At 42.2% G+C, this 15,625-nt stretch overlaps 1 protein-coding gene across 1 annotated transcript in view; it reads left to right on the top strand.

Moving 5' to 3' along the window:
• The window catches only part of LOC131685868 (nephrin), a 548,850-nt gene that overhangs the window by 510,081 nt on the left and 23,144 nt on the right, over window positions 1–15,625 (top strand). The window contains exon 17 of the mRNA XM_058969878.1: window positions 150–268. Within this exon, the coding sequence (XP_058825861.1) occupies window positions 150–268 (119 nt within the window). The remainder of the gene's footprint in view (window positions 1–149; window positions 269–15,625) is intronic.

The following is a 15,625-nucleotide window of genomic DNA, read 5'->3' on the forward strand; positions in this document are numbered from 1 at the left end:
TTCCGAGGCCGGGCCCGTTCGGCGTTCAGGTGTGCGGCTAAGCTGATTACGATAGCGTGATTCGGTTGACTTTGGAAAATACGACAAAAAAAAATCATAAACAACTGGAGCTCAATTTAAAACTGTTTTCTTTTTTGGCTATTTGGCAGCTCCCTCGAAAGCAGTTCTGGTTCAGCTGACGCCGCTTCTGGGAGCACTGGTGGGAGCCGCAATCACGCTCTTCCTCGTCGCTATCTGTATCATCATTTTTGTGAAGTTCAAGACGAAGGTAAGCTCAATTTAATTTGTCTACATTTATTAATTTTTGTGATTCTGTAAGTTTCATGATTATTTTTGGGAACCTAAAGCTAAACCCTATGTGAGGTATTTAAACATCATCTTTAGAATCACAAACATGATGAATAATTCATTCGTTTTCGAGCTCTCCATCGAGACAGAGGTTGTTTTTTCTAGTCCGTAGTGCTGTGTGAGGCGATAAAGAATAGTTTTAATCCGCATTCAAGGTTATTTTGCCAGTTCGGTTCGGTCCTCAGTCTTTTGTTCGCGTGTGAGGATTAAACAATAGCCAGCTGTATAAGCTGGATCGGTTCGTCGTTGGACACCAGTTTAAAGCTAAGTGGTTTTTGTCTTTTGTAACACATTTATTGCTTTCTTCCGTCTGCGCGGGTGCTGACCCCGTGCGTTGACGTTTTCTATGGTTCCCTCTCCGGATGGTCAAATGGAAGTTGAATCGGGTTCAACTTCTAAGGCTCCCCCCCGGCCCAAATGCTATCCAGAACTCTCAACTGGTCCATTTGTGGTCTTCTTTCGGCCCAAGAGTAAATCACTGAATCTTCTTCAGATTTCTAGAGACCTGACGGAACGGTTCTCGGCTGTGACCGAAATTTCAAAGGTCCGCTCGGACAAGATAAGGGTGTTGCTAGCCAACTCAAAGCAGGCAAACGATATTGCTTGCTGTGAGCACTTTACGCGGGATTATAACGTGTATATTCCGGCTGTAAGAGTACAATCCGAAGGCGTCGTAACCGATGAGAGTTTGACGTGCGAGGATCTGCTGAAGTACGGGGCCGGCCGATTCAGAGACCGCTTACTTCAGCCAGTTAAAATACTTGAGTGCAAACGTTTGCACTCAGTAGTAGTTGCGGGGGATGGTTCAAAAACGTACCCCCAATCAAACTCTTATCGGGTGACCTTCGCTGGTACCGCTTTGCCAAATTTCGTCCTCTTGCACAAGGTTCGTCTGCCTGTGCGTCTGTTTGTGCCGCGGGTCATGAATTGCACAAAGTGTAAACAACTGGGTCACACAGCCACCCATTGTAGCAACAAGGCCCGCTGTGGAAAATGCGGGGAGAATCATCTAGATGATTCGTGCAGTAGGCAAGCCGAAAAGTGTCCTTACTGTGCGGAGAGTCTGCATGATATCTCGGCATGTCCCGCGTACAAACTACGCGGGGATAAACTGAAACGTTCCCTTGCGGGACGATCCAAACATTCTTTCGCAGAAATGTTAAAGAATGCTACGCCACCATCCTCAGCAAACATCTATACTCACTTGCCTCCTGACGAGGGCGAGGCTGGTAACCCACAAGAGGGAACATCTACTAGGGTGCCTAGAATTTATAGGAAGAGGAGGAACACTTCCTCTCGTAAAGTTCCTTGTAAAGGCCAGAAGGTGTCCCTTGAGGGGGCTCCGAAAGTCACATCTATTGGAAGTGTTGCAACCAAACCGAAGCAATTAGCTCCTGGTCTCGGAGGATTAAGCTCAGAGAAGGAGTTCCCAGCACTTCCAGGAACATCAAAAATCCCAAGTGTTCCTTTGTTTCAGTTCGAGAGTAATCACAGCACTGGAATTATAAAACTCTCGGACATAGTGGACTGGATAATAAAAACTTTCAATATTACTGATCCTATTAAAAGTCTTATGTTAGCTTTTCTCCCTACAGTGAGAACATTTTTGAAGCAGTTGACTGCTAAATGGCCCCTCCTCTCAGCGATTGTATCCTTCGATGGCTAACTCATCGAACGAGGTCACGGATTTGATCACTGTTCTACAGTGGAATTGCAGAAGTATCATCCCGAAAATCGATTCCTTCAAAATTTTAATAAATAATTTGAGTTGCGATGCATTTGCATTATGTGAAACTTGGTTAACTTCCGACATAGAACTCAACTTCCACGACTTTAATATTATTCGCCTGGATCGAAACACCCCCTATGGAGGAGTGCTTTTGGGGATCAAAAAGTGCTATTCCTTCTACAGAATTAACCTTCCCTCGATAACAGGTATTGAAGTTGTCGCTTGTCAAGTAACAACCAAAGGCAAAAGCCTTTGCATAGCTTCCATATATATTCCCCCCAACACCGCGGTTGGGCACCGACGGCTACAAGACATCTTAGAATCCCTGCCAGCACCGCGACTAGTTTTAGGAGACTTTAACTCTCACGGTACAGCATGGGGTTGCCTCTATGATGATAACCGGTCTTCCTTAATTCAGGATCTTTGCGATAACTTCAATTTGACAATTTTAAACACGGGTGAAATGACACGGATTCCTGCTCCTCCAGCGCGCCCGAGCGCCTTAGACTTGTCCCTTTGCTCAACATCGCTGCGGTTAAATTGCACGTGGAAGGTAATTCCTGATCCCCACGGCAGCGACCATCTGCCGATTGTAGTCTCAATCAATAACGGTTCAAGGCCATTGAAATCAATCAATATTTCGTATGACCTCACACGAAATATCGATTGGAAGAGCTATGCTGCCGCGATATCCGACAACATCGAATCTACCCAAGAACTTCCTCCGGAGGAAGAGTACAGCTTTTTGGCTGGCTTGATTCTCGACAGCGCGAATCAAGCTCAGACTAGGCCAGTACCCGGCGCGAACATACAAAAACGTTCTCCCAATCCCTGGTGGGATAAAGAGTGCTCAGACGTGTACGCAGAGAAGGCCGCCGCGTTTAAGACCTTCCGAAACGACGGGTTACCCGCCAGTTTTCGACAGTACGCGACGTTAGACAAGCGAATGAAGAGTTTGATGAAAGCCAAAAAACGCGATTATTGGCGCCGGTTCGTCGACGGATTAACGAGAGAAACATCGATGAGCACTCTTTGGGGAACAGCCCGACGTATGCGAAATCGAAACAGTACTAATGAGAGCGTGGAATATTCAAACCGTTGGATATTCGATATCGCCAAGAAGGTTTGTCCGGATTCCGCCCCGGCACAGAAGATCTACCGCGCCGCGTCTCCTCACGATAGCGCGAACGAAACACCTTTTACGATGGTGGAGTTCTCACTTGCTCTCTTGTCGTGTAACAATAAAGCTCCGGGGCCAGACAGAATCAAATTCAACTTGTTGAAGAATCTGCCTGACTCTGCCAAGAGACGCTTGTTGAACTTATTTAATAAGTTTCTCGAGGCTAACATTGTCCCACTCGATTGGAGACAAGTGAAGGTCATCGCCATCCAAAAACCAGGAAAACCAGCCTCCGACCACAATTCGTACCGTCCGATCGCAATGCTATCCTGTATCCGGAAGTTGTTCGAGAAAATGATCCTATCCCGCCTCGACAATTGGGTCGAAGCAAATGGCTTACTGTCAGATACACAATTTGGCTTTCGCAAAGGCAAAGGGACGAACGATTGTCTTGCGTTGCTCTCAACTGAAATTCAAATGGCCTATGCTAGCAAAGAGCAGATGGCATCAGTGTTCCTAGATATAAAGGGGGCTTTTGATTCAGTTTCGATCAACATTCTTTCAGAGAAGCTGCACCAGCATGGTCTTTCAGCGACTTTAAACAACTTTTTACTAAACTTGTTGTCGGAAAAGCACATGCATTTTTCGCATGGTGACTTATCGACATCACGATTTAGCTACATGGGCCTTCCCCAGGGCTCATGTCTAAGCCCCCTTTTATACAATTTCTATGTCAACGACATTGATGAATGTCTTGACAATTCCTGCACGTTAAGGCAACTTGCAGACGATGGCGTGGTGTCTGTTACGGGACCCAAAGCTGTCGATCTACAAGGACCATTACAGAATACCCTGGACAATTTGTCTGCTTGGGCTATTAAGCTGGGTATCGAATTCTCCACGGAGAAAACTGAGCTAGTTGTATTTTCAAGGAAGCGTGAACCAGCACAACTACAGCTTCTATTAATGGGTCAAACTATCGCTCAGGTCTTCACAGTAAAATATCTAGGGGTCTGGTTCGACTCGAAAGGTACTTGGGGATGCCATATTCGGTATCTGAAACAGAAATGCCAACAAAGGATCAACTTTCTTCGTACAATAACCGGAACATGGTGGGGTGCCCACCCAGGAGACCTAATTAGGTTGTATCAAACAACGATACTGTCGGTAATGGAATACGGATGCTTCTGCTTTCGCTCCGCCGCGAACATACATTTCATCAAACTCGAAAGAATTCAGTATCGTTGTTTGCGTATCGCCTTAGGGTGCATGCAGTCGACCCATACGATGAGTCTCGAAGTGCTGTCGGGCGTTCTCCCGTTGAAAAATCGATTTTGGGAACTCTCATATCGATTGCTCATTCGATGCGATATCTTGAACCCGGTGGTGATTGAAAATTTCGAAAGGCTTGTTGAGCTCAATTCTCAGACCCGTTTCATGTCCCTGTACTTTGACTACATGGCGCAGAATATTAACCCTTCTTCTTACAATCCCAACCGTGTGCATTTCATAAATACTTCTGAATCTACTGTTTTCTTCGACACATCCATGAAAGACGAGATTAGTGGAATTCCGGACCACATACGCCCACAAGTGGTTCCAAACATTTTTTATAATAAATTCCGAGAAGTCGACTGTTCTAAGATGTTTTATACTGACGGATCAAACCTCGAAGGATCCACTGGCTTCGGTATTTTCAATCAAAAGTTCACCGCCTCCTACAAACTCAGTGACCCTGCTTCAGTTTACGCCGCAGAACTAGCTGCCATTCAGTATACCCTTGGAGTCATTGAAACATTACCCGCAGACCATTACTTCATCGTTTCGGATAGCCTCAGTTCCATTGACGCTATTCGCTCGATGAAACAAGGCAAGCACTCCTCGTATTTTTTGGGGAAAATACGGGAGCTACTGAGTGCTTTATCTGACAACTCTTTCCAGATTACCTTGGTATGGGTCCCTTCTCATTGCTCCATTCCGGGTAATGAGAAGGCAGACTCCTTAGCTAAGGTGGGTGCCTTAGAAGGAGACGTTTACGAAAGACCAATTTGCTTCAGCGAATTTTTCAGTATTACTCATCAGAGAACCCTCGAAAGTTGGCAAACTTCGTGGAGCAGTGGAGAGCTGGGAAGGTGGCTACATTCGATAATCCCTAAGGTATCGACGAAACCTTGGTTCAAGGGGATGGATGTGGGTCGTGACTTCATTCGTGTGATGTCCCGACTCATGGCAAACCATTACACGCTGGATGCACATCTCCGGCGTATTGGGCTCGTGGATAGTGGTATCTGCGCTTGTGGCGACGGCTATCACGACATCGAGCACATTGTCTGGGCGTGCACCGAGTACAGTTCCGCTAGGTCTCGGCTAATGGATACCCTGCGGGCCCGAGGAAGACCAACCAACGTCCCGGTTCGAGATGTGCTGGCAAGCCGCGATGTTCTCTATATGTCCCTTATATACACCTTTGTGAAAACCATCAATATACAAGTCTAACTGCCCCTTGTTATCTTCTTATCATTCTCAGAACGCTCTTCCACCTGTATCAAACCATCTGTATCGAATGAGCCAACAAACACGGGACCTACGGCACGAACATAACACGCTTAACTCGAAATGTAGCCGATCCACATCTGAGCCGTACTACGAAATCGTCTGGAAAAACCCCTGCCATCTTGAGGAGGACCACCCGGCGTCCCAGTACATGATTCCCCTGATGAAGGCCACCCGAGTTTGTAATCCATCCGTTGATCTCACGATGCCTGAAACTGAAATAATTTTCTCTCCCTGCCATCTTTGTCTACCCTCCCTCCCCTGACTCTTATACCCAGAAGTAACACCCCTACCCCCCCCCCCCCCAATATCATCATAAAGCATTTAGCTCTTCTTGTCTCTTCTAGTTTTAACTATTATATTATATAATCTCGTTGAAATTGCCCAACTCTACTACCCACAAAAATAACTATAATTACGAATCTTTACAAAATTCAATCATGCCCTCTAGTTATGCCTAGTTTTAAGTTAGTCGTAAAAAATTGTCCCCCTTAATTAAACATTATTTGCTCCAATAATCTCACTGATAAAAATGTCAAACCATATTGCCACAAAAACTAAATGACTCCCCTAATCTTACGAAAACAATATTATCCCCTTGTGTAGATATATAAGATAGCTATAAAATCGCATTAGTTTCATTTTAAAAAAATCAATATGTAATCCCCTAGTTTTAAGCAATTTAAAATGTAAAACAAAACAAAATTGGCACCTTTAAGCTAACGCAACGTGCCTTATCAAATAAACGATTTGAATAAAAAAAAAAAAATGATGAATAATTTATAGATGACCAAATCTATATATTTACAAACAGTGATGCTATTCTCATTCGTTGGCATTCAAAAAAGCATTTCTTTTCCACGCGAAATAAGAAGACTCTCTGCACGCAATCACTCTCACTTGTATTCTTCAACCTATTTCTAGATGGCAAGATAATAGAGCTCACGAGTGTTGACAAGCATAGGTGCTTCTTAAATGGGGGGGGGGGGGGTACACCTTCATCACAAAAAAAATATTATTTAGACTCTACTGATCTTCAGAGATTTGATTTCGCTCCAAATACTTCGTGGTGAACACAGCAAAAACGAATTATTACTTGACATTTTAATGCAATACAAGTCAACGTAATATGTCCAAAAATTACAGGTTCATATCACCGGTGTTAACAGTTTACACCAACCACCACGCAATGATATAAAACCTTGAAGAATAGCGTCAGCAGTAATGTACTTTTATAGCTTTGTTGTGGGCCTTATATCATTGCTGTTGTGCTATCTATTACAAGCGCAATTTAGCACATTTCGAGAAAAACCGATTTTTAAAGTTTGAGATTGAATATCTTGAAAGTTATAAATGGTAGAAACTATTCAAAGAAGACAATTTATGCTTCTATCTATTCTGTATTAAGCTTTCAAATATTACGAGGATCGGTTGACTATATTGAAAGTTTTTAATGAAAATGTAAACAAAGTCGCACCCACACGTGGCATAGATGTGTATTGATGACAAAATTTGTATGGTGTGTCAAAATCGTGCATGGAAAATGTTCCATACGAATATAGCATTAATTATTACCTTTATTCATATCTTTGGCTTCATATAGTTTATGAACAATCGGTGAGATGCATTTTGAAATGTGTTAGGGAACCTAGAAAAATAGTTATTTATAGTTAACAGTGTTGCCAAATACGTTATATTTCCAGTTTAAAACCTAAACTGCATTTTTCTCACAATTCGTGTATTTTTGTTTTGAAAATGATTATGTCATTATGCCACTTTATAGAGATTTTTCAGACAAGTTATGTGCATATCTTACTAAGTTTACCCCAAAATGGTGTTTGTCATAAGATAGCACAACAGCGACGAATTCCCATGTGCGTCCCGAATCTTGTATACGAGGAAGTCACAGTTCTCGTTATAGACAAACCAAAAGCAAGAAAACTGGACATGAAGAGTACTAGAGTGTAGATATCCGCTAATTAAGTGTATAACAATGCCGCTAAGACTGTAACGAATGTACTTGAACTGCGTAACCAGCAGCAACTTAAGCGCCACTCTTCGTCAAGAAGAGGTTGCTGCGGCTGTTTGCGAGCCCGGCTGAGGCTCTTATCTAGGGCGGGTTGAAAAGTTGTTCAAACACTCAAAATCACTCAAAAGCTCCCCAAGAGAGGCAAAATCTAAAATTGTTGCAATGGACCAAATTCAAACCTTCGACGAGAGAATATTCAGTGATCATTAACGTAGCGGAATTGATAATCTAAATCTTGAACCAAATTAACGGAAGAGCAATTCGATATATTCATCTTCGACTAAGGCCTATGTTTCCTACGTGACGTCACTGATATCTTTCTGGTACAGGCTAATTTAAGACTAGGTTTTACAAATTTAAAATAGTTTTGAACTTACGTGCTGGTGCGAAAGCTAAATGCTGCTGACGTTCTGCATGTCGTTCGTTGATAGCATCCTCCGGCGAAACCGTGTTTCATGCGGTGATTCGCGGTCGGGATGACCACGTGTTTGCTGGTATTACTGGTGCAGTTGATCGATGAGAGCGATATGTAGAGGCGTTTTATGCTGAACCGTAGTATACGCATACAACTTGCGTGTGCTGAATGAGCCGTTTTCGGAGGTATAGCGATGACACTGCTCGACGAGCCGCCGGATGTTCAATTCGCGCACAGATGGCGTGGCGCGCGGTCTATCCGGTGCGATGTTCTGTGTTTTCGGATGGCAGTATGTCGTTGCGCACGTTGAACAGTAGTGGGTTTAATGCTGTTCAACGGGCGTCACCTTCAATATCCGAGTATACCGACAAAGCGTCAAGCTTACCATATGTCACTGAGCACGTTGCTCCCACAGGACTAAACCTTGGCACTAATCGCCTTTTAAAGTATCTAAGCGTATTGGCCCTAGAGTTTTTAAATAGCACGTTAATACTCTTAATTTTAGGTTCACTCTATCTAACTCACGCGTCTATTCCACGATATGGCACTATAGCGTGGATTTGGCACCTTTGATGAACTACTCGCGATCACAGCTTCCAGTCAAATGGTTCAAGGGAAACGCGTTAACATGGCATGATCTCGAAGCTATTGTCCGCTTTTTACCCGACAACAATTTTCGAAAGAACGCTACTGATCCTCAATACCATCTCGTTCTAACAGTAAAGTTTCCCGTCAGGTTTGCTCAGCCTCCCGTTGTGCTGATTGTTCTGTGTAATTGTAAAATCAAACCAGCGGGTAGATTTTGCCAAACCTAGCGATCGATTTGAATGAGATCCGAATGGAACTCAAAGCGATCTCTTTAACCGAACGATAGAGTGCGCATCAGTTGCTGCAAATTAGCTTTGGTACCTATAAGGTGCTTTTAATGGTAGCGTTAGTTTAGTGCACGCATAAATTAACTTAAACCTTACAAGACTCCAGTTTATACGTCCGCAAACGAACAAGCTTTAATTAATTCGCGCTCACCTTGCAACACTGTTTACAATTAACATACCTTTCAAAAAGTGCATTAGGCTTTCATTCAACACCTTCCAAATATTTTTACTATATTTACTCATTTTGTGTCATACATTTTTTGCGATTTAAGCGCATTTGCAATGTTTCCAAGTAGGCAAAAACATGATCGTAATTGTTTTGACAAAAAAATATATTTTTACCTATTGTGTCTTCAGCAAAGATTGTTTATAAAATATCTTCCATCTTATGGAAATATTAGTCCCTCTAACGCTGAGAAGTAATGTTTTGTTTGGTCAGTTATGAATATTAAAAAAAACTGTGTTTAGTAAAGTTGTAGGGATTTTATAGACATTTGTGGAGTTTTCTTTTATACATCCCTGAAAATCACTGTTTTCAAAATAACTTTTCATGATGAGTCTGAATGTTCATAAATCTCTGAATGATTGTGAAATTATCGAAATTTTTGGTGCCAAAAAAGCATTTTATCCGCAAATTTCCGCAGACAAAGCCATATTTATACAAATGTATGAAGCAAACGCTATCACATCCAGGGATTACCATTTGTCGCATGGTGTCTCTTGCATACAAAACTTATATTAAAAACCTGTTTTAATTCAACTAGAGGTGCAATTGTGCCTTTCTCATTTATCAAAGCTATGATTTAATAGCTGGTCACACGGTCACAATATAACATTGTGGACATATCTATTACATTCTTATTACACTTGGTAAGTATACAGGGTGTTTGGTTCATGATTAAGAATCTCTCGAGGGGTTATTAACTATCATATTTGTAGAAAAAAATCGTTCGACTCATACCATCAAATCTCAACCGTTACAGAGTTATTGGACTTTTTATGAAAAAAAACTTATTTATCTGATAGAGTAGGAGTAAACAGAATTCGAGTGTGTATCTTCGTCGCGAGCGGTTGACTCTCGTAGAGCTCCCTTCGAGTCAGTTAATTTTCATCATTTTCGGAACAGTTTACTGCCTCCCGGCTATCAAAAGTGTGAATAACGGTGCAATTTAACGATCATACAAAGTGAAGTTGCTTATAAAAGCATTTTTCGGCATATTTTCGACAGACGCGAGTGGTGACAGTTTGTGAAAAGAGAATTCCGGCAAATGAAAAAATATCTTTTCCTCGCATTACGAGCCGTCGATTCCTGATGCAAGGACAATAAAAGTGCACAGAAAATGTCTAGAAACACAGTGTACATTGTAAAAATAGTGAAAAATGGCTTTTCAGAGAAAAAAATTCAATCCGAAAAGTGAAAAATATGGCAATAAGAAAAATTGACATATTCAAATACATGGCGTTTCACCAGCATCTAGCGACTACCAGGAGTCGCCCCAAAATTCTTCGCCCGAAAAATAGGTGGCAAACCAGCCGGTCGGTGCTCAGCCAATTTCGTCCGCGTCCCTTGTCACCTATTTTTATTAAGTGATTCATCGGCGGTGCTATCTTTAAAAATGAGCCGCCTTGGATATTCAACTGTTTTTTTTTTACTTTCTTATTTTATTGCAAATGAGTAGAGGTTTTAAATCTTTTATATTTGGGATTGCAGATATTTTGTCGCATGTAAATTTTGGGTGTCCGTTGATGTGATGGCGCTGTAAGGGAACACGTATCTGCCGGTCGGCAAACTAATTTCTATGTTTGTTTAGGGTTTTTTTTTCCAACGGGGGAACTGATCCACAGAGCATTCAATGTGCTTAGGGAAATGACCTTATTTGAGTGGAATGATGACTTCAATCATGTATAAGGTTTGAGAATTGACAATTCGCGAGAGGGATCGGGTCAGAGATGACAGGTACTTTTTTCAAATGTCTGCAATAATAATTTTAAAAGTCTGGATAGAACAAAAAATGTGAGGCAACCTAGCGTAACCAAAAGCCTTTATATTCAAAAATCTGCAAATATCTGCAACCAAACTAAAAAATCTGCAAATATCTGCAACCAAACGGAAAAATCTGCAAATATCTGCGTCATCGAAAAAATCTGCAGCTTAAATTAAAAGTCTGCGAATTTGCAGACTTGTCTGCAAATCTGGCATCTCTGGATCGGGTACCGGTTGGCAATTACATTCAGTTATGTTTGCACGAAGAATAAGTGTTTTGCTGTCATTTTCATTGGTTAGCTTTCAATTCTATCTCATGCTTCCACGCGAGTCTAAGTCTATTGATGACATTTGGTCCTTAGACCGGCGACGACTGGGAGCTATCAGCCTTCTGCCGATAGTAGCAGAATGAGAGCGTGCGAACAGATCTAGCCGAGAAAGCAATACCGCAAATGTTTTTCGGAAATCAGCTCCAATAAGACTTTAATTTGACTAGTATCGATGATCGCGGATCAATACGTGAAAATTCGCCGCGTCTGTTTTAATTAATCTAATTTCAAATTCCATTATTGGTAACAAGCCCGTCCATCAGGTTAACGATCCTCTGTATTTCCCTTCAATGTTCGATATTATCGTTCGTATACGTGTATTTCACAAACAATCCGATATTACAAATAGGAAGCACTTTCGTTGATTTATAACATCTAGAGCTATCATAACTCTTTGTCTGCATAACGTGTTATCACTCGGTAGTTTGCAACCCAAAAAATATATCGTAGAGAAGGAATAGCGAAGTTAGTCTAAATAATGTCGCAATAAATAGTGATCCGGCCCATTAAGCAGATAAGATTAGTTTTTCTGGACAATACTCCCGCGATCGGCTGTGTGGAGTTGAAATTGCTTTTGTTTAGAAAACATAGGATACTCTCGGTATCCGGCTACCCAGATTTTAAAAGAACAAAAAACTAAACAAGATCTTATTTTTCGAGCGATCGTGTTCTCGAAAACTAACTGAACTACAAACTAATAAACTATGCTTTACAGGTCGCATCGCTTGCTTGGAGCGAATCCTAGACCCTATTTCCAACCAAACCACCAACTCCGCGACACCTATGGAAGAGTCTGATGAACCTTCTGTATAAGATTCTTCATTTTATTCAAACGATCGCCGGGTAAAATCAGCACCGACATGATAGAAACCACGAAAAAATTCGTCGCGTGATTGAATATTATTAAAAAATATAAGCAGTGCTCCTTTTAAGCCGGCTATCCGGAGTTCAAGTTACTTATTTTGCTAATCGTATTAATACAACAAATGATAAATTTCCCAAATTCTCGGCAGCCGGCTGCCCAGAGCAATTATTACATGATAACGCTATTGGCACACTTACTAACAACTCTCCCCTTCCCGTGATACATGTGGAGATGCAGAGGATTCCTCGGTCTCTAGTAGCAACATGTATCGGACTAACATTCCTTCCTTTCCCAGAAGATCTGCATTCGGACGTGGCCGGCGTCGGTATTGATCAGCATGCAGGGATCAGAATAGATTGCACAATGTGGCTCATCATGTTATTCCCAAGCATGTTGTTCCAATCAACATTTTGCAACCTAATTTGGTTCTGGTCAATAACGGAGTAGCAACTACGGGCGATCTCTTATGCTTATTCTTATGCTTTTTATGTAAAAAACTTATTTATCAAACACCTCTAACTCGAAAAGTATACCTCTCATGTTAAATCTTTTAGTTCCAAAGATGGGTTTGAGGACGATTCATAATTTATTCTTTAACATGATATTTCTATCTCTTCTCGTTTCCTTGTAATTTCACTTCTAAATTTTTCCTGTGATCGACCTGTAAGTGTTTAAAAGACTTTAAAGAAAATAACGAAAATGCTAATAATAACACTAACTTTAAACTAATTAACTTCTAAAAGAATACTAACTACACTTAACTGAAAGGTATTTGTACCTTTTTCTATGCAATATTTTCCTGGCTTTCGAATAAAAATAAAAAAGGTACAATAAGTGCCATACTTTTTCAATAAGAGCTAGTATAAGTGAATATAACATACGTCTCCCAACCTTTGAACGGAACGGATCGTTATATTTCACAGTGGTGCTCGGTGTGTAAATTTTAGTGAGTCAAGGTCATCCTTTGTTCGTTCGTTAGCAGCCGTTCTGCTGGTGCCGACAGTAAATCCAGTACATTGTTTTCGCTGGTGCGGAACAATCGACGTTGTTTGCAGATAAGTTTTGCTTTATTTTTTTTCCTCGTTTGCTTTCTTTCCTTTTCCCTACTTTTACTCTACCTTGTAATCAAATAATAAGACACATTCCCGTTTATATAACGCTCTGCCCTCGTGCTTAAATGGCCGAGGGCGAAATACCATCTGATGCAATCATGGAAGTCCCTGATCCCCCTAATACTCGCATTGCTCCCCGTATAAAGCAGTACCCAGAAGGTTCCTCTGGGCCATGGGTGGTATATTTTCGGACCGGAGAGAAACCGGTTAATATATTAAAACTTTCTCGAGATCTGACTGCTAATTACCCGGCCGTAACTCAGATAACACGTGTTCGGGCAAACAAGATACGTGTTCTAGTGAGTGATCTCGGCCAGGTAAACGCGATTGCTTGCTGTGAGCGCTTTACGCGGGAATTTAAAGCGTACGTGCCTTGTGTGGCCTGTGAAATCGATGGGGTAGTGTCCGAACCGGGCCTGAAATGCGAAGAACTGTTGGAGCACGGGGTTGGCTGCTTTAAGGACCCCTCTCTTGAACAGATTAAGATCTTAGAATGCAAACAATTGTATACCGCAAACACCGAGGGAGGTAAGACTACCTACTCTCTATCAGGCTCGCTTCGGGTGACATTCGCCGGGTCCTCTCTTCCCAACTACATCCTCCTTGACAGGGTTCGCCTACCAGTTCGCCTGTTTGTACCGCGGGTCATGAGCTGCAGCAATTGCAAGCAGTTGGGCCACACAGCCACATATTGTGGAAATAAGAAACGATGCGGCAAATGCGAAGGAGAGCATGAGGATGACTCTTGCGACAAAGAAACTGAAAAGTGTATTTGCTGCGGGGGCCCTTCACATGCTCTTAAATCATGCCCTGCGTACAAGCAGCGCGGGGATAAAATTAAGCGCTCCCTTAAGGAACGCTCAAGGCGTTCTTATGCAGAAATGCTAAAGAATGCTTCGCCATCTGTCCTGTCCGAAAATCCCTATGCTGGTTTGGCTAACGTTGAGCAAGAATCTGACGACCCACGAGAGGGAACATCTTTGGTTAACCCAGGGGAATCCAGGAAGAGGAGAAATCCAGCCTCCCCTACATTGCCTCGTAAGGGTGCCAAGGTGTCGTCCACTCAGAGTGCGCCATCTACAACCAATAAATCCAACGGAAGTGATGCACAAAAGCCGAAGCAATTTGCTCCAGGACTTGGAAATATTAATTCTAACAAGGAGTACCCACCACTTCCAGGGACATCCAAAACCCCAAGTGTCCCCTTTTTTCAAACAGATACTCAGTCCAGTAGCGGACTAATGAAATTTTCTGACATAGTGGACTTAATTTTCACAGCTTTCAATGTTACTGATCCTCTTAAAAGCCTTCTGATACGTTTTCTCCCTATAGTGCAAACATTTTTGAAGCAGTTGACTACTAAATGGCCCCTCCTTGCAGCGATCGTATCCTTCGATGGCTAAGTCATCGAACGAGGTCACCGATTCGATCACTGTTCTACAGTGGAACAGCAGAAGTATCCTCCCGAAAATCGATTCCTTTAAATTTTTACTAAATAGTTTAAAATGTGATGCTTTCGCATTATGTGAAACTTGGTTAACTTCCGATATAAATCTCAACTTCCACGACTTTAATATAATTCGTCTGGATCGAGAAAACCCCTATGGAGGAGTACTTTTGGGGATCAAAAAGTGCTATTCTTTCAACCGAATTAACCTCCCTTCGACACCAGGCATTGAAATTGTCGCTTGTCAAGTTTTAATCAAAGGTAAAGACCTTTGCATTGCTTCCATCTACATTCCTCCTAGAGCCTCGGTAGGGGACCGAACGCTTTGTAATATCACGGAATCCTTACCGGCACCGCGGCTAGTTCTGGGAGACTTTAACTCGCACGGTACGGTATGGGGCTGTCTTCATGATGATAATAGATCAACATTAATCCAAGATCCTTGCGATAATTTCAACATGACCATCTTAAACACGGGAGAAATGACGCGGATTCCTACACCACCAGCACGCGCAAGCGCGTTGGATTTATCGCTTTGCTCGACATCGCTACAGTTAGATTGCATGTGGAAGGTGATCCCTGATCCCCACGGTAGCGATCATTTGCCTATCGTGATTTCAATTGCTAACGGTTCAAGACCATCGGAAACAATCAATGTATCGTATGACCTCACACGGAACATTGATTGGAAGAGTTACGCGACCGCGATATCCGTTAAAATCGAATCCACTCAAGAACTTCCTCCGGAGGAAGAGTACAGGTTTTTGGCTGGCTTGATTCTCGACAGTGCGAATCAAGCTCAGACTAAACCAGTACCCA

The sequence above is a fragment of the Topomyia yanbarensis genome, chromosome 2 (genome assembly GCF_030247195.1).
Source record: "Topomyia yanbarensis strain Yona2022 chromosome 2, ASM3024719v1, whole genome shotgun sequence".
Classification (NCBI taxonomy): Eukaryota; Metazoa; Arthropoda; class Insecta; order Diptera; family Culicidae; genus Topomyia; species Topomyia yanbarensis.